General features: G+C 36.9%; 2 protein-coding genes across 3 annotated transcripts in view; one reads left to right on the plus strand and one right to left on the minus strand.

Annotated features, from left to right (window-relative positions):
* The window catches only part of LOC134746254 (von Willebrand factor A domain-containing protein 8), a 70,227-nt gene extending 52,682 nt beyond the window's left edge, over window positions 1-17,545 (minus strand). Inside the window, exons 1-5 of the mRNA XM_063680593.1 lie at window positions 17,199-17,545; window positions 16,538-16,661; window positions 15,854-15,989; window positions 14,885-15,052; window positions 13,951-14,115 (exon numbers count right to left, since the gene is read on the minus strand). Of these exons, the coding sequence (XP_063536663.1) occupies window positions 13,951-14,115; window positions 14,885-15,052; window positions 15,854-15,989; window positions 16,538-16,661; window positions 17,199-17,382 (777 nt within the window). The 5' untranslated portion in view covers window positions 17,383-17,545. The remainder of the gene's footprint in view (window positions 1-13,950; window positions 14,116-14,884; window positions 15,053-15,853; window positions 15,990-16,537; window positions 16,662-17,198) is intronic.
* On the plus strand, window positions 2,787-12,585 carry LOC134746250 (inosine-uridine preferring nucleoside hydrolase-like). Of its 2 annotated transcripts, none has more exons than XM_063680584.1 (8): window positions 2,787-2,941; window positions 6,274-6,396; window positions 7,593-7,692; window positions 8,524-8,692; window positions 9,911-10,027; window positions 10,802-10,935; window positions 11,585-11,771; window positions 12,426-12,585. In XM_063680584.1, the coding sequence occupies exons 1-8, from the start codon at window positions 2,871-2,873 to the stop codon at window positions 12,551-12,553; spliced, it is 1,029 nt and encodes a 342-aa protein (XP_063536654.1). In that variant the 5' UTR covers window positions 2,787-2,870; the 3' UTR covers window positions 12,554-12,585. The 2 variants fall into 2 exon arrangements, with proteins under 2 accessions (XP_063536654.1, XP_063536653.1); XM_063680583.1 differs by having other exon boundaries at window positions 2,791-2,941; window positions 6,259-6,396.
* Window positions 17,546-22,997: the final 5,452 nt, after the last annotated feature.

Genomic DNA, 22,997 nt, shown 5'->3' on the forward strand with positions numbered 1-22,997 from the left:
TTAAATTTTCAGGGGAAAATAGAGGCATCAACACTAACAAAGATAGATATAACTCCGTAATAGATGGATACAGTCTAAGGAAAAAACGTGCCTCGAAAATCAAGAAAATTTGATTCTCGATCAGAGGGCGCTACTAGTTTTGGCCTACTCTCGTATAGAGGGCGTTGACGGTTTCGTTTGTTATTTAACAATTTTAACGCATATCAGTGAAAGAACATGGGTCAAAATCATTAAAATAATTAATGAAAATAAAAAAAATCATTTATCTATATTTAAATACATTCTATCGTATTTTTATAAATCTTCATTTTTAGTTTTAAAGTGTGTCGACAGATGGCAGTGAATTTACTGGGGTTACAAAATTTACTATGACAGTACCGCTCTAGTATAAGTTACTCTATGACACTAACAATTTTACTACAAAGGAAGAAGCAAATGTAAATGTCATCAATAAAGTTCTTGAAGAAGAATATAAGAATTTACTACTATCCATTTTTTCTGCTGAACTAAAATAAATGTTTCCTAAAGTCTAAAATAAAAGTCTATAACAAAAAAACGACCTTTAATATTTATTTTATTCTGTTTTTAGTCTTTGTTGTTATAGCGGCAACAGAAATACATCATCTGTGAAAATTTCAACTGTCTAGCTATCACGGTTTATGAGATACAGCCTGGTGACAGACGGACATGTTGTTGTTTATGCTTAATATTTAATTTCATTAATTTAATAGCCGTTTCAAGTATTTTTACACAATTTTTTTATTGTGGCTGAATGCAGATGGGTCTGTGCCTTCGAAGCCTACACTGCCAAAAAAATTCAACATTGCGGACGAATGTTTGAAATGTCATTATGTCACCGTATTTAAGAATTATTTCGTTTAAAATTTAGTTATTTCTTCGCAAGTATGATGATTGATGAAAAGCATTCTGTGGGGGTAAGAATATTGTTACTCGAGTCTTTAATTCACTCCAGCCTGCGGCTGTCGTATATAGACTCTTGTACAATATTTCACTTACACGTTGCCAATGTACAGTCGCCATCAGATACATGGGAGCGGCCGAGGTGCTCAAAAATATCTGAACACGCACCTAGCGCCTTGACAATAGAGGCGTGTTCAGATATTTGTGAGCACCTCGGCCGCTCCGATATATCTGATGGCGACTGTACTAATATACATATTTTACTGGAACTTGAATTTGGACCATTATTGTAAGTTGTGGACTAAAGTTACCTGATTTTACAGAATCTAATTTACATTTTTACACAAATAGATTTTATGTTTGTTATGTATTTGTTTTGAGCAATACAGCAATTCATCACTACAACTTGCGTGTTTTAATTTTTGCGATTAAACTTATAATTACGAGTACTGTACCTAAAGTTGTTCTAACATATTTAAAACTGTAATTTAACACCAAACGCTTTAATGAGTCGCATAATACGTTGTTAACTGTGCAAAGGTCGATGTATGTAACATCACTAACATCGGCCTGATTAGAACGTTAAGGGGCCCGCTGATTATCAGTCCGCCGGACGTTATCAACTTATCAGCCTGTCAGTTAGAACAAAAGTTGGACAGTTCCGAACAACTAACAGGCCGATATAGTCCGGCGGACTGGTAATCAGTGGGCCCCTTTAATATACATCAAAAATTAGCTCTAGATACGATGTGAATTGGATATATGTCATGTCGTGACGTTTTTGTTTAAAAAAACGTATATTAAAGTTCGAATCAGGCCGTATTTATGTATAAAATAGGTAAAAACCCGAAAACCGTTTGCATAATATCTTATATGTGTGAAATTCATAATATAATATAATGAATATATCACCCGTGGCAATAATAACAACTTTCGTGGGCACACTTTCAGGCTATTTGACATGTCAACTGTCAAATAATATGTCTATTTTAGGGTCCACCGTCATACCATAGAGTAACTTATACTAGAGCGGTACTGTCATAGTAAATTTTGTAACCCCAGTAAATTCACTGCCATCTGTCGACACACTTTAAAACTAAAAATAAATATTTATAAAAATACGATAAAATGTATTTAAATATGGATAAATGATTTTTTTTATTTGCATTAATTATTTTTATGATTTTGACCCATGTTCTTTCACTGATATGCGTTAAAATTATAGGTATAAATAACAAACGAAACCGTCAACGCCCTCTATACGAGTGTAGGCCAAAACTAGTGGCGCCCTCTGATCGAGAATCAAATTTTCGTGATTTTCGAGGCACGTTTTTTCCTTAGACTGTATCCATCTATTACGGAGTTATATCTATCTTTGGTCATACACACGATGACACGAATACAAGTAACAACCCGGAAAGCAATTTGCGTTGAATGCATAAATAGTATAAATACAAACGTTTACTATGCATGTGGGTCGGGCGAACCAGACAAGGACGGCAGATCTGTAGGATGCGCGGTAAGGAGTGAACGAGTGAGAGAACGAACTGCTGAATGAACGATGTGTTAATGAGAGAGTATGATTCCGAGTGTCAGTGCGTGTGAAAAAGACAGCAAAATGGCAGATTTTGAATTGTAAGCGGGGATTCGAGGACGGGGACTCGGGAAGACTGATTTTGGACGCACGACGTGCTGGTGTAAATTGACATGTTTTTTGAAAACATAAGTTATAAGTTTTTATAGTGATTTTGACTTGTTTGAGTTCGCCCGACCTACATACATGCATGTGAGCGTAAATTGTATATACAATTGAAGAAGTATTCACAGGCCACACAACACATTCGAACGTATATACCTACACTAACTTTAGAATTATTATTTTAATCTTGATTACGCATCGGTCGTGCCAGAGTCTGCAGCTAATTATAGTGTAATATCTCTGTTTACAAATGGATGTACGGAAATATAAATACTGGATCATATTAGTGTCAGTTTTAGTTGCTGTTTTTATTGCGATAAGGTGAGTACTTAATAATGTTTTTTGATTAATAATACCAAAATATTACTTTGCTAATCCGCAAAAAGATAACGTGCAGATATATAAATATAAATATTACTTTGCTATATTTTGGTATTAATTAATAGTGTTAACATAATAATACCTATATATTCTTAAGCTTAATTTATATAAACTAATGCTAAACGTCCAATCTAACACAGATATGAGATAACTTTTATTTTATATTGAAAGTTACTTTGTAAACGCTTGAATTTATTTTGTTTACATATGTGGCTATCCTCACAAATGGGTCCTTATTCCTTATGCTTCAAGTGCACTATAAGGACGTTTTTCCATCTCAATTCTGATAGAAAGGTTGCAGATGAAGCATAAGGACTCTTCTCTGATGGATAGCCACATATTATGTTGTTTCGCAGAGAGGCAGAATATTTACCTAAATATACCGAATTACGATTTTAAATGTTCGCTACACTGTTTATACACGCAAAGATGAAAACTAAGCTATATTTGTGGTATTTTCTATAAAAAGGGACCCTATTGTCGATGGCGCTTACGCCATTATAAACGATGCTCCGATATAAATAGAATGCCGCGCGACGCTGTGCGGCGTAAGCGCCATCGACAATAAGGTCCCTTTTCATAGAAAATGCCCCATTTGCTCTCAAATAACATTTCCTATTTATTACTTATCAATAAGTAGGTAAGTATACGAGTTTGTAGTGTGATCTATGATAATGACATTGCTTGTTATCAAATGACAGATGGGAATCGAGGGCCAGAGTAGTCTTGCTAAGACTTAATTATAGATAATACAAACTCTTAATACCTACACTTACCTTATCTTTTTCTTATATAATGTTTTATTTTTTTATCTTTCTTGAGATAAATGTCATCGTTACCAAGGCTATAACGATAATCGTGGTTGCTTCTGATCAAGAAATGGTCAAACCACCTATTATTAGAATGTGTTACATAATAACATACTTATAAAAAATCGGCCAGAGCATGTCGGACCATGTTCAGTGTAGGTTTCCGTAGTTACCATTCTGTCAAAATAGACCAAACGGGCTATTAGTGAGTATCGTGTACATTACAAGCATGACGGAGTACCTTTGCAGCGCTTTGTACGTCTTTTTACTAAGAAAAAAATATTTGCAATCAATAACTCAAAAACCGACCGACCGATCGTGTTCGCTATACCTATAGTTTTCGTTGAAAGTATTTATTAAGATTCTGTTTTACGATTTTTTTTCATATTTTTGGACCCATGGTTCAAGTTAGAGGGCGGACACATATTTTTTTCTTTCGGAGCGATTATTTCCGGAAATATTAACTTTATCAAAAAATGTTTTTTGGAGACCCGTTATTCGTTTTGAAAGACCTATCCATTATCCAACGATACCCCACGCTATTGGGTCAAAGCAAAAAAAAAACATTTTGTATGGGAGGCACCCTAGTAAAAAACCGGCCAAGTGCGGGTCGGACTCGCGTTCCAAGGGTTCCGTACATTACACAATTTAAACAATGTATTTTTTATGCGAAATGTCTTTAAAAAACCCGTAGGGGTCGGATAAAAAACTTAGTAATTAAGTCCGACTCACGCTTGACTGCACATTTCTAATAGGTTTTCCGGTGATTTATAGGTAAAGACCTATTTTGTGTATTTTTTTCAAAATTTTTGACCCAGTAGTAGTTTTGGAGATAAAGGGGGGGGAATGGTAATTTTTTGCGTATTTTCTTGAATAACTTCTAAACTGTTTATCTTAAAATTATAAAAAAAAATGAGATTCTCACAATGAGCACTTTCATTTGATATGTAACACCATATAGTTTGCAAGACTTTTTAATTTTCTCATTTACCCCCCAAAAATGCCCCCCGTATTTAAAATTAATTTGGTTACGTTACATGTTTGTCTTTTGGTCACAAACTTACACATGTATTTATACCAAATTTCAACTTAATTGGTCCAATAGTTTCGGAGAAAATAGGCTGTGAGAGACGGACAGACAGACAGACAGACGCACGAGTGATAAGGGTTCCGTTTTTTCCTTTTTAGGTACGGAACCCTAAAAATATAGTTTTTTTTATACCACGACGGTGGCAAACAAGCATACGGCCCGCCTGATGGTAAGCAGTCACCGTAGCCTATGAACGCCTGCAACACCAGAGATATTACATGCGCGTAAAAACCTGTACACTCCTTTTTTGAAGAACCCCATACTGTAGTCTCTCGGGAAAACCTCGGCAGGGAGCTCATTCCACAGCCGAAGCGTCCGCGGGAGGAAATTCCTCTTAAACCGCACAGTACGCGACCATTTAGGTGTTAGAGTGTGAGGATGAACGCCCTGCCGATGGCGAGCGGTGCGGTGATAGGAAGCGGCCGTTGGCATCATGTCAAACAATTCTTCAGAGCACAACCCATTGTACAGGCGGTAGAACACACACAACGAGGCAAAGTCTCTCCTTAGACTTAAAGGTTCAATACCGCTTTTGAGTTTGGGATCGTCGACAATTCGTTCAAATAGTTTTTATTTTACCGTTCTGTCGCAATGCATGATTTATATATCCATGCCAAATTGCAGCTTTCTAGCACTAACGATCACGGAGCAAAGCCTCGGACAGACGGACATGGCGAAACTATAAGAGTTTCTAGGTGACTACGGAACCCTAAAAACAGTAGTTTCGTTCAGGGAATCCCCGTTAATTCATGCACTTCATGATGTCATTGTACATCTATAAAAATAGAATATGTATAGATTACGCAAATACCTCACATGTAGAACATACACTGTTGCTAGTTTAATAGTTTTCGTTCGAAATAATAACAATTAGCACTTACAGTCTGGCAAAATAAGAGTAGAAATTAAAAAGTGGCAACACTGTAGTGTCGTCCCTTTCAAAACAATCTAAGAAAAACGGGACGACACTACAGTGTTGCCACTTTTTAATTTCTACTCTTTTTTGCCAGACTGTATGTTGTGTAAACGCCAACTTTCTTCAAAAACGTTTTTTTTATTACCATAAACATAAACACGAATGATGTAAATTATGGCTGTTTTTTCAACTCCTAATTATATTTTCTGAAGTGAATACATATTTAGGTCGAACTGAGCAACTTTTACTATGGGACCAACCTTGATATCGCGAAAAATAATTTCATACTCTTTGGCAGATGATATCTCGATATTATTTACTGGAGATAGTTTCGCGATTTCGGGGTTGGCCCCTTTTTAAAAGTTGCTCAGATAATTTGCCTAAAGGTAAAAAAAACCTATTGTGTAGTGAGTTTCATTTCAGTTATATTAATTTAGAGCAGTATTTATTATTTCAGCACTGGTAATGACAACAGCAATGATAATGGTCCTACAAGCAAACTAATAATAGACCACGATGGGGGTGCAGACGACGCTATGGCTATATTTATGGCACTTCTTTATGAAAAGTACTTTAATGGGTAAGTATTTCATTAAAGAGGATAGTGGACAACCGCTTCTCCTTACAAACGTAGTCCCCATTTACCTCCCTGGACATTGACATTATGAAAATTTTAAGTATTTGCATGGAATTTTCGCTCCTAGCTCTTATATAAAAAAGGTAAGGTAGGTAGGTAGGGTAAGGTGTAATATGAAATATTTCTTCTTCTTTCCGTGCCTCTTCCCATTATTTGGGGTCGGCCCTCCTCGTTCTTAAGCGCCAGGTTGGTCGATCCTGGGTTGTCTGTTTGTTCAACTGGCTCTGTTCCAAATCCATTGATATGGTGGACCACCACGTAGCAGGCAGGCGGCCTCTGCCTCTCTTATTATTTGGTAGTGCAAGGGCTTTCCTCACGACATGGTCTTCGTCGCGTCTCATGATATGTCCGTACCATCTCAATCGGGATTCTTGAATCTTGTCGGTGATGGGGGCGACCTTGTAGCTTCCTCTGATGTATTCGTTACGTACTTTATCGAGTGTTCGATATGTAATATGAAATATTATTATAAATAAATGAGTATGAGTATGAGTATGTATACAATATTATTGATTTCAATTGTTCCCCCTAACAATCAAAACTCATTAATAACTTAAGTAGGTACTTAAACATTAAATCATTTTACGGTTTAGACTCACTTGTTTTAGTCACTCGCGCGACATGTTTCGGAGAGTGAGTCTAAACCGTAAAATGATTTAATGTTAGTATGTCTCACAACAGTTTAAATTCGATTACTTAAACATTTGTTATCGAAACTTTAAATTAAGTAAGTATGTAGATACTTTTAATAAAATTGGTCATTTGCGTCTGGGTCACGTTTGGGTCCGAGCGACTCTATCCCACTAAAACAAGGATACTAAGGCACGAATAGGGAAATAGCCTGAGGGGCAAGAAAAGGTGGCTATAGTTCATCTTATTGGAGATAATGCACAAAATAATGTAGAATAGGTACTAGCCGTGTAAAAAGTAACATGTACATTATGGCTATACTTAGTATGAATTTTCTCAAATGATTTTTAAGACCCTAACCTGTAATTTGTATCTTTTGTGCGAGCTGTGGGCACCCGTGTCTTGAGAGCGCGGCAAAGCAACAATGGTTTGTGTTTAACAGTTTAGGGTCTTATGCTTAAAAATCATTTGAGAACATTCATACTATACATAAAATTATTTTATTTCAGCCCAACAGTCATAGCACTGACAACTGCTCATGGCAACGTGAATGAAAGCCAGGCATTCCTGAACACACAAAGGATATTGGACATAGCGGGGAGGCGTAATGTAACTATTTCCATATGCTCTAAGTATCTAATTGACCGAGCGAGAACGAAGGTCTCCAATTGAGTCCTGCCAAAAATGTTTTTGTATGTCCGGCTCTTCGGTTATTCTCATCAACAGGTCGCATTTTTCAACCGATTCTCGTGAAATTTGAAAAGGGTTTGATAGGTATAGTCTGCATCTTCTCAAATTATATTTTCGCCAAAAACCCTAATCTGTTAAACAAAAGATTTTGTTCCTTCTCTGCGTGCGCGTGCCCATTGTGGGTGAGCGCGTGACCACTGTGTATCAGCGAGTGGCATGCGCTCACCAACAATGGGCAAGCGCACGCACAAAAGGAACAAAGGCTTTTGTTTAACAGATTAGGGTCTTTGGCGAAAAAAACATTTGAGAAGATGCAGACTATACACGGTGCACATGAGGAAAGGCAAAAATTTTAACAGCGTATTCCTGACTATATTTAAAGTTAATTAAATGTTATGTATATAGAATTTTTAGTCTATGTACCTACATATTTAGTATACATATTTAGTATTTGGTAAATTTTCAAAATGTCGAAGGGAAGGGATGGGAAGGGATGGGCGGTTCGCGAGGTCTTTAGCTCACGGATCCACTACTTCTAAATAAATGAACTATGAAGACTGTTGAAAGCAAAATAGAGTCTGCTATAACCCTTTGATCGCCAAAGACGTCAACTGACGCGCGCAGCTACAGCCCAATATCAACCTTCGTGCATTTCGACAAGGCTCAAGATGACACGCCGCTTACGATAGGCGTAGCAGCTTTCAAAGGGTTTTTTGGACAAAAAAATCTTATTTTTATGAAATGTCTCAGGTCCCAATATACCGTGGCAGCATCACCTCCCTAGTGATTTCAGTGGCGGCCGAAGACTGGTTCGGTGTTGACGGTCTGGGTGACAACGAAAACGAGCCGATTGAGCCCATTGAAGCTCAGTCGATACATGCAGCTTTGGGGATTATTGAGCTGGTTAATAAGCATCCAGGTAATTATTAGTAGGTACCTAAGGTGCTTACAAAATTTAGGCAAGGTCAATCCTAATTTATCAGGTACTTATCAGGGGCATTATTAATTAAAAAAAAGAAAAAGATTTTTAAAGCGTCCCATTATTCTAGTAACAAGTTTAAGTGAAAATGAACATAAATCAATTTATGAATAATCATTAACTTTTCTCGTTACTACAGTTAGGACAGTAACTGCTCCAACATAAGTAGGCAACCACGTCGCTGGGCATTTTTAATTTAAAAAAAAGAAAAAGATTTTTAAAGCGTCCAATTATTCAAGTAACAAGTTTAAGTGAAAATGAACATAAATCAATTTATGAATAATCATTAACTTTTCTCGTTACTACAGTTGGGACAGTAACTCCTCCAACATAAGTAGGCAACCACGTCGCCGGGCATTTTTAATTTAAAAAAAAGAAAAAGATTTTTAAAGCGTCCCATTATTCTAGTAACAAGTTTAAGTGAAAATGAACATAAATCAATTTATGAATAATCATTAATCTTTTCTCGTTACTACAGTTGGGACAGTAAGTGCTCCAACATAAGTAGGCAACCACGTCGCCAAACTAACTTTATAGGTAAGTGGATACGTATTAGAGTACCGAATGTACTATTTGAAACGTCAAACTTCTATGAAATTTGACGTTTAAATAACACTTGCACAGTCTGTGCTATCAAATCGCTGCCGAGTTAGCTTGGTCTGACTGTACCACGACCATGGCCACTAAATGATGGGGTCGGCTGTCTATTATATTAGCACGTACCTATTTGTAAATACTTTACACGATAAAACCCGGCCATGCATGATCTGGTATATAGTTTTACCAAAATGTAATAAAAGGAAGAAATTCAAGCAGTTTTTAGGGTTTCGTACCCAAAGGGTACAAACGGGACCCTATTACTAAGACTACGCTGTCCGTCTGTTCGTCTGTCCGTGGCCAGGTTTTGTCGTGTACAGTTTTACATACACGGTGGCTAAAAAATAAGTGCATTCCCAAAAAAACAGCCAAATTTTTTTTCGCGATTCCGGGGTTGGTCCCATAGTAAAAGTTGCTCAGTATGATTATACTTTGGGATTCCAAAATCTCCCTGGCAACGGGAATGCACTTATTTGTTAGCCACCCTGTATATGTCCCTATTAATATTGGCATTAGAAATTAAGAAAATTCACAATATTTAGACCGTTTTATTTGTTTCAGGTGAAGTAACACTAGTTGCGATCGGGTCACTAACGAATATTGCGTTGGCGATGCGATTAGAACCACAATTGGTTAATAGGCTCTCGCATCTTTACGTGGGCGCGGGGCATGTTTACAGTAAGTAATATAACTCATATCAATAGGATTGAAATTATTTCTAGACGTCCTTGGTACCACTGGAGAGACAAAGTGCAAAAAACCTTACCGTCTTGCGTAAGCGAACAACTCGCGAAGCGGTGCGGCGGGAACACGGCGTTCGCGTTCGCAACGAGATCGCCCACGTAGGACACTTCTATAGGTATCAAAGGATTGATTCACCCCGCGCCGCATCGCTTCGCTTCGCGTTCGCGTGTTGTTCGCCTACGTAGTACGCTGCGTCAGCGAACGTTACGCCGTCAATTGGACAGAAACGGCTTCGGAAAGGGAAGCATGGCGGCATTTGGTGTCGTAGGCCAAGATCCACTTCGGGTCGTAGCGCCACAGCAGTCAGTAAGTGGAATTATTTATAACAGACACCGAAGGACTACATATAAATACCTTACCAACTAATCTAGATTTATATTTTGCTAGATTCTGCCTGCAGCTTTGCGTGGAATGATGATTTCCATAATAAAATCTATCATATGCCCCTCCCCGGGACTCAAACTATCTCCATACCAAATTCCATCTACTGAAATTGGCTATTGAGGTAACCGAGCGACGGAGTTACTTTCGCATTTTTTAAATATTTGTATAATTATATAGTAGTTAGGAATAATTTATCCTTTGGGGCAAAACTGGTAAAGTTTGCGGCATTCAGCTTTATTGCATCTTTTAAAGTTAAAAGTTAAAATTTAGCTAATTGCCACTCTTACTAGCAACCTGTTTGTTTTTAATTTTTAATATTTTCAGGTGAATCTGAACCAACCCCAGAGTTTAACGCAGAACAAGATGCAGAAGCATATCATGTAATCATGCAAAACGCTAACCCGAAGAAAGTGACGATTCTACCCTTCTCACAAGTTGGAACTAAAAATATAACCCGAGTAAGCTTCGTATAAACTGTTTATACCAACATTTAATTTTAAGTCCAAAACCTGTTTTATAAAAGGGCAAGGAAACATGCTAATCATCTTAGGCAGCGAACATGGTTTTCCATATCGCTATTTGTGACATTTTCAACCAAAAGGTACCACATTGTCGCTTGTCAATATGATTGTTTCAAATTGAAGCTGTACGGAAATAGCGCCTTATTGACAACCGACAATAAGTACCCTTTTGATTGAAAATGGCACATTTGAGTGATAACCGCGTTAGGTACCCGCCGATATCTACCAAGACATTTAAGGTCACATTCCGATTGCGACGACAGCTGCGTTGCTGTTGCATCCGTTGCTGCAGCAGCGAAAACAGACGGCCCGCCTGTTTCCGGCGGGGCGTCCTTACACGACATCTGCATCTAGTAATTCTAGTTCGTTGGGCAAATGACTCTGCCAAAGACTAAATCCGACAAACGTTTTGTGGCCCTTCGGCAAAAGTAACTAAATGTGTCATTTTCAACCAAAAGGGTACTTATTGTCGCTTGTCAGTAAGGCGCTATTTCCATATAGCTTCAATTAGAAATCAACCTTATCGACAGCCAACAATGTGGTACCTTTTGATTGAGAATGGCACAAATATTGTGTTTTATTACAGCAATGGCGCGAGCAAGTACTAGGAGCAATACCAACTAAAATAATAACATCTCTAAACAGCTTTGAAAGGATTTCCATAACGTATACAGATTATTGGTCCCTATTGGACCCTATTGTTTTGGGCGTGGTACTAAATGACACCATAGTGGGCGACGTCAAATATTCCCAAAATGATATCGTTTTATGCGGTAAGTTGACACAAGATTTTTCAAATATAATATTTCAGTAGTTATAACGTAAACAAGTACAAAAACAAGGCATTTAATAAAAACGTTAATAGTAAAAAAAAAAGATTTGTCATAGAAACATACATGATGAAAAGTGGTTACCGTATACAGACGTAATTTACGAATCAGTGGAATCAAATTGTGTCAAATGCTCGAGTTTCATATGCATATTGTAGACAAATTTATTTGTCACTTGAAACATGATATCATCATATCAGTATAAAATTGACAATATAAAATTACAGCTTTTTAGATCAAGTGAAAGAAAAAGTAGGGGTCGTGTCGTATCAAAGTCAAAGAGCTGGCGCGGGATAGGGAAAGCTGGAAGATACTCCACCGACAAGAGAATAACTCTTAAGTTAATGATGATGAAAATTACAAGGAAGTTAATTGAAAAGAGCACATAGTTAGTGACGTCACAGTCTTTCTTTAAAAAACTCATAGTTGCAATATCAATTTTACGTTTACTTAATAGTACATTACGATACAAGTGCGTAAAGTAGGAAATTCGCAACAAGTGGCGATAAATTTTAAATCGCAAAAGTGTGCTAATTATCGCACTAATGCGGTAAAGTAGCGCCATATGTAACTGTAAAACATAATTTTTGCTTTCAGGTGAACAAAGAAGTATTAACACTAATAATTTTACAACAATAGAGGAAGCGAATGTGAAAGTCATCAACCGAATTCTCCAGGGGGAATATAAACACTTACTACTTACTATTTTTTCTGCAGAACTATAGAATAAACATGCGCACCTAGCTGTATTAAGAGTTTTTGACTGTGATTATAAATTACTAGCTTTTGCCCGCGACTTTGTCTGCGTGGAATTAGTAATTTGGGTAGGTACCTTAATTCTTAAACAAATCTGTTTTTCAATCCATCCTCTTTTCACCCCCAAATTGGTCCACACTATACATTTTCACCCCATTTTTTACACCCTCAAGGGATGATTTCGGGGATAAAAGTTATTCTATATCCTTTCCCACAGCTCAAACTATCCCTATACCAAGTTTCATCTAAATCGGTTCAGCGGTTATTGATTCCCCATACAAACTTCCACCCCCCTTTTCACCCCCTTTAGGGGTGAGTTCTGGGATAAAAAGTATCCTATGTCCTTCCCCGGGACTCAAACTATCTGTATACCAAATTTCAACTAAATCGGTTTAGCGGTTTAAGCGTGAAGAGGTAACACGCAGACAGACAGACAGACAGACAGACTTTCGCATTTATAATATTAGTATGGATAGTATGGATAACAATAAGAACGACCTCTTTGTTTTTTTTTTGTACGTGTGCTATGGTAGTATTGCTGCGAGTACTGACTAGCCCAAAGCAAACGAAATATTCTCTATTATAGAACCGAGACGAGGACAATCCCTTCTTCTTCTTCTTCTTTGTGTTAGGGGCTATATAAGGCTCCATCAAGTATAACTGCGACCATCCCTGATCTATTGTGATCGCCACCTACTAGAACTCTCGATCCAAACCTGCAACTTCAAACAGCTGCAGAATCTTTTTGATCTCGAGAGACTTTAACTCCTCCGGGCGCAATATATGTCCGTCCGGGATTAAGTCACGAGTACGCATTAGGCAAGGGCACTATGTGAGTATGTGCAGGGGCGTCTCCTCTGCCTCCATACAGAGTCTGCACCGCCCCATGTCACGTTTCCCCATAGTGTGCATGTGCTTATTTAGGCCGCAGTGCCCGGTAAGCACTATTACCAAGTTTCGCAGTTGGTTCCTAGACAGCGCTAAGGCGTTCGAAGACGTCTTTTTGCTGAAGGTTGATAAGCGCTTTGGAATGGTTCAAGCCAATCCCTAGAAAACATTTATTTTACCCTTTCATATGTGCGTGGTGGTCAAAAATCGTAGGTTTAAACCTCGTTTGTGCTGTATAGACCTAAAAAATTGTTTATGAAAAAAAATGTTTGCTTGCTATGCTTGATCCTTATTATACACAGACAAGAGATTAATATCATACGGCTTAACAAACACTACATCGTTATAGCGTACTTACTCGATTCCATATGTACAGTTAACCACAGAGATGTATGGATTGGGATCCAGCTGATCGTACCAACCCCCGAAATCCTGTTTAAAAAACATCCTGTAGATCAACAAAGTCTAATAGACTCACCCCGAACCCGATGGTGACGACATCCCTCGCTTGGAACCGCGAGCGTAGCGGAGGATCCAAAGGCTGCCCGCTGTACCGCGGCACTGGCAAGCCTAGTGCGATCACACGGAAGTTCTCGTCGACACGTACTAGGCGCCATTTTGATAATTCGTCTTCCCCGTGTTCCTAGAAGCCAAAAAAAGGATATTTGTACAAACTGGGTCTAACTAGTTAGTCACAATATTGTGGCAACGCTCGAATCGAAACCTGGAGTTGCAAGCGTACTATATAGGCTACGGTTACCGCTTACAACCTGCCCGGCCCGCCTGATGCCGGCCGGATATAGTCGTATGCCCCGAACAAAAAATACTATACTCATCCTTTTCTTTTGGGTGCTAGTACTAGTGTAAGATAAAGATAGTATGATTCTCTCTGTCAATGTTTGAAATGAGACAGTCCTTTGACAAACTATATATGTACAATTAGATATTTAAGATACTTTATGGTATAAAAAAACCGGCCAAGTGCGAGTCGGACTCACACACGAAGGGTTCCGTACCATTAACTATAAAAACGGTCACCCATCCAAGTACTGACCCCGCCCGACGTTGCTTAACTTCGGTCAAAAATCACGTTTGTTGTATGGGAGCCCCACTTAAATCTCTATTTTATTCTGTTTTTAGTATTTGTTGTTATAGCGGCAACCGAAATACATAATCTGTGAAAATTTCAGCTGTCTATCTATCACAGATCACAAGATACAGCCTGGTGACAGACGGACAGACAGACAGACAGCGGAGTCTTAGTAATAGGATCCCGTTTTTACCCTTTGGGTACGGAACCCTAAAAATTGTGCGATACCTACTGAAGTCAGACCACTTTTTCTTATCTTTCGACATATCTCTTTAGATAACCTTAGCCTTAGCCTTAGCTTTAGTTAGCCTTTAAAACTTACTTTTAATAACTTGTCATATCTGGCTGCGGGCACCAAAAACCTGCCATCCTCAAGGTGCATCTCCCTGTTCTCCAGCAAGTTATTCAGCACTGGCAACACATTGCGCTCTGCTTTCTCTATGCCTTCAAGTACTAGCACGCGACCTTCCACTGCTGCGCGGACGGCGCTCTAAAAAAATAAGCATAGATTCAAGCCCCTCTTGAACGTGTGTCTTGAAACCGGTTTTGACATTCCCAAAGCAATTGTACCATATCCATCAAGGGATCTGGATTTTTCAGGATATTGTAACGTACTTTAGCCTATTTAGTTCCATAAAATTATAAACTGAAATAGATATATAGTATATGACATACTAAAGAAAAAGTGACGAAGCCCTCCAGTGGTGAAGGCCCAATTCGAACTGGCGTCTTTAGCTATGGCGGCTAATGCCATGAACCCCTAGGCCACCTCGCCATGGCGAAACCAATCTCTTACCATCCAACCATCTTAGAAAAACTAGGTGTCTTTGATCAACTAAAGAAAGCAAATAAAGATTGAATTGAATTGAATTCATCATCATCATCATCATCATTTTTATTCAAGAACAATATTACATTGTGTTTGAAATCTTAAAACTAGGCACATGCACACAAAAAAATATTACAAAAACAAACATCATAGCCACCAATAAAATATTAATAAGACGTAATAAAAAAAAAAGTAGAAATTTCCAAAATAAACATGAATTAATCAATTATAAATAATAAAGAAATATGTCAACAATTAAAAAGTAAAAATAATTAAATTAGATCAGTTACATGTCAGAATAAGAAAAAAATTATTAAGAACAAAACGTCAACGTTAAAAGTAAAAATTAAAAATTAAATAAATTGAACTCTAAGGGCGAGCAGTACGTGCTTGCGCCTCCTATACGAATCTCTCATGGTAATATATTGCTATAACCAAATCAACTTCAGTATAAAACAATACCTGATCAAAGTATTTAGCGGTTGACTGTTGTATTTCTCTTCTCTGCTTTAAGTCCGCCTCTGTGGTGTCTCGAGACAGTGCCACATATTCAAGCTCTCTCTGAGTCAGCTCCAAATATTGGAGGGCTACTTTTCTCCTGTAAACATAATTTTTAATAGGTTATAGCTTGACAAATTCGTACGTGACGACAGGGGACAGCGGGGGCGGTATGAAGTGTGCGGGTCATGGGACTCATGGGAGTGTCACATACGAATTTGTCAAGCTATAGAAATATAGTACTGTAGAAATGTTTTTGTCTAATGATATAAGCACAATCATCGGTACTGAGTTTGTTACATAATTTCGTGACAATCAGGCATTTTTTTTTAAGTGCAGTTATTATCCCATAGTTTTGTAGGAAACCACTGCTGCCTTAAACTAAGGTTAAAGGTGGCAAGGAGGAGAATCAAATTTAGTATAATTTACCTACAACCTGCGAAGAACGCTCTTATCTCTCATAGTATTTACCTGTAACCTACATATGAAATATTTTATCTCTCATTGTATTGATACATGAATAAAACAAAGTTATAAAGATAATATTTATTACCACAAGCATTGTATTACCTCTAATGTTTTATAATTAGAGCCATGTAATAATGAGAAGAATAAAGTTTTTTATCTATCTATCTACTCAATACTCACCGACCAGGTCCTGGTCTTCCCAACAGGAACATGTCCTGCCCCAGTGAATCTTTCTGCATCATCCATCGTAGGTTTCTTAAGCTACTCTGAGACAAATACTTCAATTCAGAGTTCTCCACCGCCACTGAAAATATAATAATAAATATAACTATGTTAAGAAGCTCTGGTGGCCTAGCGGTAAGTGTGCGACTTTCAATCCGGAGGTCGCGGGTACCAATGAGTTTTTCAGAACTTATGTACGAAATATCATTTGATATTTACCAGTCGCTTTTCGGTGAAGGAAATCAGACTAATCCTAACAAGGCCTAGTTCCCCCTCTGGGTTGGAAGGTCAAATGGATTGCTTTCGTAAAAACTAGTGCCTACGTCAATTCTTAGGATTAGTTGTCAAGCGGACTCCAGGCTCCCATGAGCCGTGGCAAAATTCCGGGATAAGGAAGAAGAAGAAATAGAACTGTATTTATTATAGGGAAACACATTTGAATCTTGCATCATACTAGAAACTCATAAGGTTTTTCATCATCTAAGATTTTAAGTATAATATGAGGCAAATCATTCGCGTTCAATATCTGGCACTTAAAGGGTAGCAATTTAGAAAAGTTTAATGAACTTTACAAAACTTTTATAGGTTATAATAACAAGGAAATGAACTATCAACTTACAATATTTCCTAGGCACATATTCGATCTTCTTAGGAGTTTTAATCTCTTTACTAACATCACCAATAGTTACTTTTCCTTCACTAGAATAGGCTCGAACAGGATTTGCACTTAAGATCGCATTTCGACCGCTCAAAATACGAATCAAAACATCGATTCTCCTAACAGTAACCGCGGGGTTGTACATGGTTATTTACAAACTAGGACAACACAATTAAATAGACTGATATTTATTTGTATTACGGTACGCCATGGCAGCAGAGTGGACTTTGTTTAATATAAAAATTAAATATAATTCGCCATAAAAATCTTCGAGTCCAAAGTCTCTAAGTAGGTCACGTCACTTTAAAGTGACATTGTTGACATTTCACAGGTGATTGGTAAACTGTTCCGTACATTGTTTTTTACGCCAGAAAGTTTATATTATTAAAATATTCATATATTGGCACACCCACTTTGTCAGTAGAAAAAGGCGGCAAACATAGAAAATTTGAATTTCGCACCTTTATATACTGGCAAAGAGGATATAATAAGATAGAGCGGTACTGTCATAGTAAATTTTGTAACCACTGTAAATTCACTGCCATCTATCGATACACTTTAAAACTAAAAATCAAGATTTATAAAAATACGTTAAAATGTATTTAAATATGGATAAATGGTTTCTTTATTTGCATTAGTTATTTTTATATGATTTTGACCCATGTTCTTTCACTGATATGCGTTAAAATTATAAATAACAAACGAAATCGTCAACGCCCTCTCTACGAGAGTAGGCCAAAACTAGTGGCGCCATTTGATCAAGAATCAAATTTTCGTGATTTTCGAGGCACGTTTTTTCCTTAGACCAAAGATAGATATAACTCCGTAATAGATGTATACAGTCTAAGGAAAAAACGTGCCTCGAAAATCAAGAAAATTTGATTCTCGTTCAGAGGGCGCTACTAGCTTTGGCTTACTGTCGTATAGATGGCGTTGACGGTTTCGTTTGTTATTTAACAATTTTAACGCATATCAGTGAAAGAACATGGGTCAAAATCATAAAAATAATTAATGCAAATAAAAAAAATCATTTATCCATATTTAAATACATTTTATCGTATTTTTATAAATTTTTATTTTTAGTTTTAAAGTGTGTCGACAGATGGCAGTGAATTTACTGAGGTTACCTCAGAATAATGACTAAAGCAAAGAAGCCGGGCCAAAATAAAAGCTTAGTAAAAGATATCGTATTCACAACACGTTATTACTTTTTGTCTATGAGTGAGGGAGACAACAATCCGCAAGTTCTTTCGTTTCTTTCAGTATTGTCATAAGATGAACTGAGGGAAATGTCAAATGGTCCTATGTGGTTCTATAATATAATCCAGCCAAATAAAATATAAGTTCGTTATTTCACAGGTAGGTGTCAACTGTAACAACTTGACATAGTCGTATTATTTTAGTTGAAATATTTCGGGATGTGTCAGCGGTCATCTTGGTTTATTTTAATTATATTCTTGCTATTCCTGAAAGATTGTTGGAAAACGTGTTGAGTTTTTATTTGTAATGGTTTGAAGTTCCCTTTGTGATAATGTCTTGTGTGATCGAGGGCTGTAAATCGCATACAGGAAGAAAAGAAAATACGCACGAACCGATAACCTTTAATCGGTGAGTTTTGTTCAATTTTGAAGAAATTAATTTATAGGACCTGACCCTAAACATAGAAATCGATATATTGTTTATGTAATTATTACTTGCATTCAAGTCTATATAGATTTTTGCATAAATTTTCGACCTTTTCTGCTAAGTATGAAAGGTTATATTTTTGGCATAGTGATGTATCGACCTCAGATCAATAACCTATCGACATTTACAGCTTTCTTATAGTTTGGCCCAGGACTGTCTCATTTTAATTGATGAGTACAGTCAAGGGCATAAATATATATACATTCCCAAAGTCTCAAAAATATGTGTACGCTCAGACAATAAAATCGTGTTCACATATTTTTAAGCCATTTGTCTGGATCGATATTTTTGCCTTCGACTGTACCTATAGTTTTCTTTGTTCTTACTTACTGACAGATTGTGTTTGCCAGACTATAGTTTAATACTAAAAACCGGTCAAGTGCGGGTCGGACGCGCACACCAAGGGGACCGTACTTTTTAATATTTGTTGTTATAGCGGCAACAGAAATACATCATCTGTGAAAATTTCAACTGTCTAGCTATCACGGTTCATGAGATACAGCCTGGTGACAGACAGACGGACAGCGAAGTATTAGTAATAGGGTCCCGTCTTAACCCCTTTGGGTACGGAACCCTAATAAAAAAGACATTAATGATCATTGATGAATGTTCCTTTTATTAATATTGTTGGTCACAAAACTCAACTTTTTATTTCAGATTTCCAAAGGACGAGGAATAGGGGATATTACTGCGATGTTCTGCCACCAGAGTGCAGCACTAGCTTTTTTAGTGCACCGTATCGTAACTTATTCATTGTGTACCTTTAACAGGTTTTTGACAAGTTTTCAGGGGACCTACCGGAAAACTCGAATCCGAAATTTCGTTATCTAGTTGCCTCTTTATCGCTCGAATACGCAAGAGTGACAGAGATGTTAGATAACGAAAGTTCGATTTTCTTGTTTCGCGATAGACCCTCAGATTGTGATAGTGGCGCCACCTACGCCGAGTTTCGCGTAATATTCCCTATTATTAAATAAAAAAAATATATTACACGAACGTTTTTTTTTTCATTTCCTATTTGGTACAGTCAGCTGCAGAGAAAAGGTACCCCACGTCCATACTAATTTACAGAACTTTGTATGCAGGGGGGGTGCCTTTTCTCTGCAGCTGACTGTACATGACTAGAAACTATACTTAGTCTTTTAGCATTAGAAAAAACGGTAAACCATTTCCACGTGTCTTTTTATTGACAAGTTTTTTTATAAATATAGCAATATTTTACTTATGAAAGCAAAAGTATGTAAATGATCGTATATTATATTTGTTGTGACTTATTTTCAAAGTGTTTTTCGATAAAACGACACGTTAAGATCGCTCGCCTTCTTTCTAATGATAAAAAAACGAGAGGTATAGTTAGACGGTTCTGAGTGGTAGACTGCAAATGAGATAAAAGCTATAATAGGTACATGCATTAATCCTCATATCAGGCGGCTTTTTGATTCCAAGGATTGCATAATTTTTATACTTTTTAATGATTTTTAGAATATGAAAATTATAAAAAGTATAAAAGTTATGCAATCCTTGTATTCCACGCATTTCATTTCATTTCAACGAGCCGCCTGCTACAGATTTCTTGAAATTGCCGCGTTTTTTCACTTTCATTAGTCAGACTATTATCAATTTGCCAATTTCGTGATTATTCTTTTACACGGCACATAAACTTATGCATAATTTATCGATATAAAAAGTCGACACAGTCACATCCCTAGCAAATTATCAAACTTATGACACCGTACGTAAATGAGAAATAACAAGCATATATGCATCTCTTTTCGGCACATTATCTAATTCGTAAGGAAGTAAAGTACGGGTATACATATTTGCGAAGCATTTTTGCCCGACTTCTATGCTTTAGTCATTATTCTGAGGAGGTTACAAAATTTACTATGACAGTACCGCTCTAGTATAAGTTACTCTATGCTTAGACTGTATCCATCTATTACGGAGTTATATCTATCTTGTACTGGCAATGAGGGTGTGTTTTAGTATAGAGGTAGTTATTTTATAATGGGGACAGGAAGGCGAACTTTTTCATACAGGGTGTTTTTTAATATTTGGCCATAGTCTGCATGACGAATTGTTATACTGAAAAACTCAGTACGACTTAACTGGCTTTGCTGACGCCCATGAGCTGTACAGCTCAGTGTTCAGCCTTCCGCCTTATGCAAGGTTTATGTATCAACGTCCTGAGGAACGACAAACAAGGGATGTACCACCCAATTGGGCGTGGTTAAATTTGTAGTTTTAATAGAACCAGTAATAATATTGTAAATGAAGTTATAATGTTGCTCCTATATCTGTAGTACTATCACTTAACCAAATATACACATCAATTATTGAGACTACAACATCCTTTAGAACAAACACATCCATTCTCATCTACATATTACACTTCTAACTATAAAATAAAAAATGTATCTTACCAAAACTATAACAAAGATAAAATAAAACTGGAGTTTTGAATGATTCACGGTTAGTTTCACTAGACTTATATTGACCGGGATAGAGCGCTGTCTAGACAACTTTGACACCCACCCGCTAACTTCAGTCACCCGTGAACATGATGCATGTAACTGCGTCGAAATATCGGGAGCTCACAAATAATACAAAAGGTAATCACGGTCTATATCACGAATTAATAAACTAGTGGATGTGAAATGACTCCTATTTAGTATGAAAACCAGTGTCGCTAAACTCACACATTCATAGCCACGTTAAAATACGTCACACACTTACAAAATTGCTCTGATTCGTAGCAACTTTCCATACCAAAAAGTTATTACCGGTGGACATTTCTCGAACGAATATCAACTGTAGGCTACATGAGTGACGGTTTAAAATATAATGTCAAAGCTATATGACATACGACTCTTTCATTATCTCATTCATCTCACAAAAGCTCGCTCAACGTTCACCTAATACAACTACTCAACACCAGATGGCGTTATTTTATATAATTTTAAAATCACTTACTTAGCAGGCGAGAAAAGGGCTAAAAAACCAGTATAAGTAAGGTCTAATTACGCATGGTTTGTTACGGATCTCACGGTCACGTTACACTGGTGTTTTCGAGACCTCTACACGCCTGCGAGTAGCTAACCGTTGGAACTTCTTTCCATTCGACGATATAGGGAGGGGACAGTGTAATCGGAGTGTTTTATCGATATTTGTGTGTTCAGTTAGGTATTGATATTTCATTACCGTATGTTTTAACACATTTAGATGATACTTTATTTATGATTATAATATAGGTAGTGATAATCGTGATTGTATGAAAAATAATATGTAGTACAGTACAACAAATATCTAACTAGAAATTTGTTTCTTATTAATTGACCAACTAGGTTGTTAATGTGAACATTAAATATATCTTAAAGTCAAACAGATAAAATCATAGTTCTTTAAAGGTCTATTAACTCGGTATTGCTGTTATTTTGTGATCACAAATCTGCAATTACTTACATAGGTAAGTATTCGTCTTTAACAATATATTTACTTGTAGCAGCATTTAAGGCCAATCTAGACGGGACAACCTGATTAAATTGTCAAATTAATTGTATGGTGTGAAAGCATACATGAAACTGGCTCATCGATCCCACTTGATTTGATTGTAAGATTGTGACCTATCAAATCAGGAAGGGGGGCGGCAAAATTCCAATATTTGACGCTAGTTTGCGTGGTATGGAACACTTTTTATTAATTAAGTGAGCCCGAATGTCACTAATAATTACTAAATTAGTAACTAAGTTTTAGGCGTGTGGACGCTAGATGAGATGTATGGCAATTTTATCCCCAGAAATCTTTCTCTAAGAAATGCTCCTAGCAAATGGTGCTATATTTTTGCGGAAACTAATTTTCTTGCCCAGTAGCATTGACCCATTTATTTTTAATATCGGCATCTTGTGGTAACCTACAATAATTAATAATAAAGAAATAGAAAATATAAAACGTTTATTCATGGCACATTGCATGCATTGTACGCATAAGTGCATTAAGTACCTAGTCTAATTATATTAACGATGAAAATATGATGGGTGTAAAAAACAAAAACGTATGTAAAGGAATACGAAGGTT

This window comes from Cydia strobilella, chromosome 12 (assembly GCF_947568885.1).
Source record: "Cydia strobilella chromosome 12, ilCydStro3.1, whole genome shotgun sequence".
NCBI classification, from domain to species: domain Eukaryota; kingdom Metazoa; phylum Arthropoda; class Insecta; order Lepidoptera; family Tortricidae; genus Cydia; species Cydia strobilella.

Bases quoted from the DNA above. Each gene is read 5' to 3' on its own strand.
- LOC134746250 (XM_063680583.1), top strand. From the start codon at position 2,871: ATGGATGTACGGAAATATAAATACTGGATCATATTAGTGTCAGTTTTA. The intron at 6,397-7,592 runs GTAAGTATTTCA...ATTTTATTTCAG, and splicing joins TATGAAAAGTACTTTAATGG to CCCAACAGTCATAGCACTGA. The intron at 10,028-10,801 runs GTAAGTAATATA...TAATATTTTCAG, and splicing joins GGGCGCGGGGCATGTTTACA to GTGAATCTGAACCAACCCCA.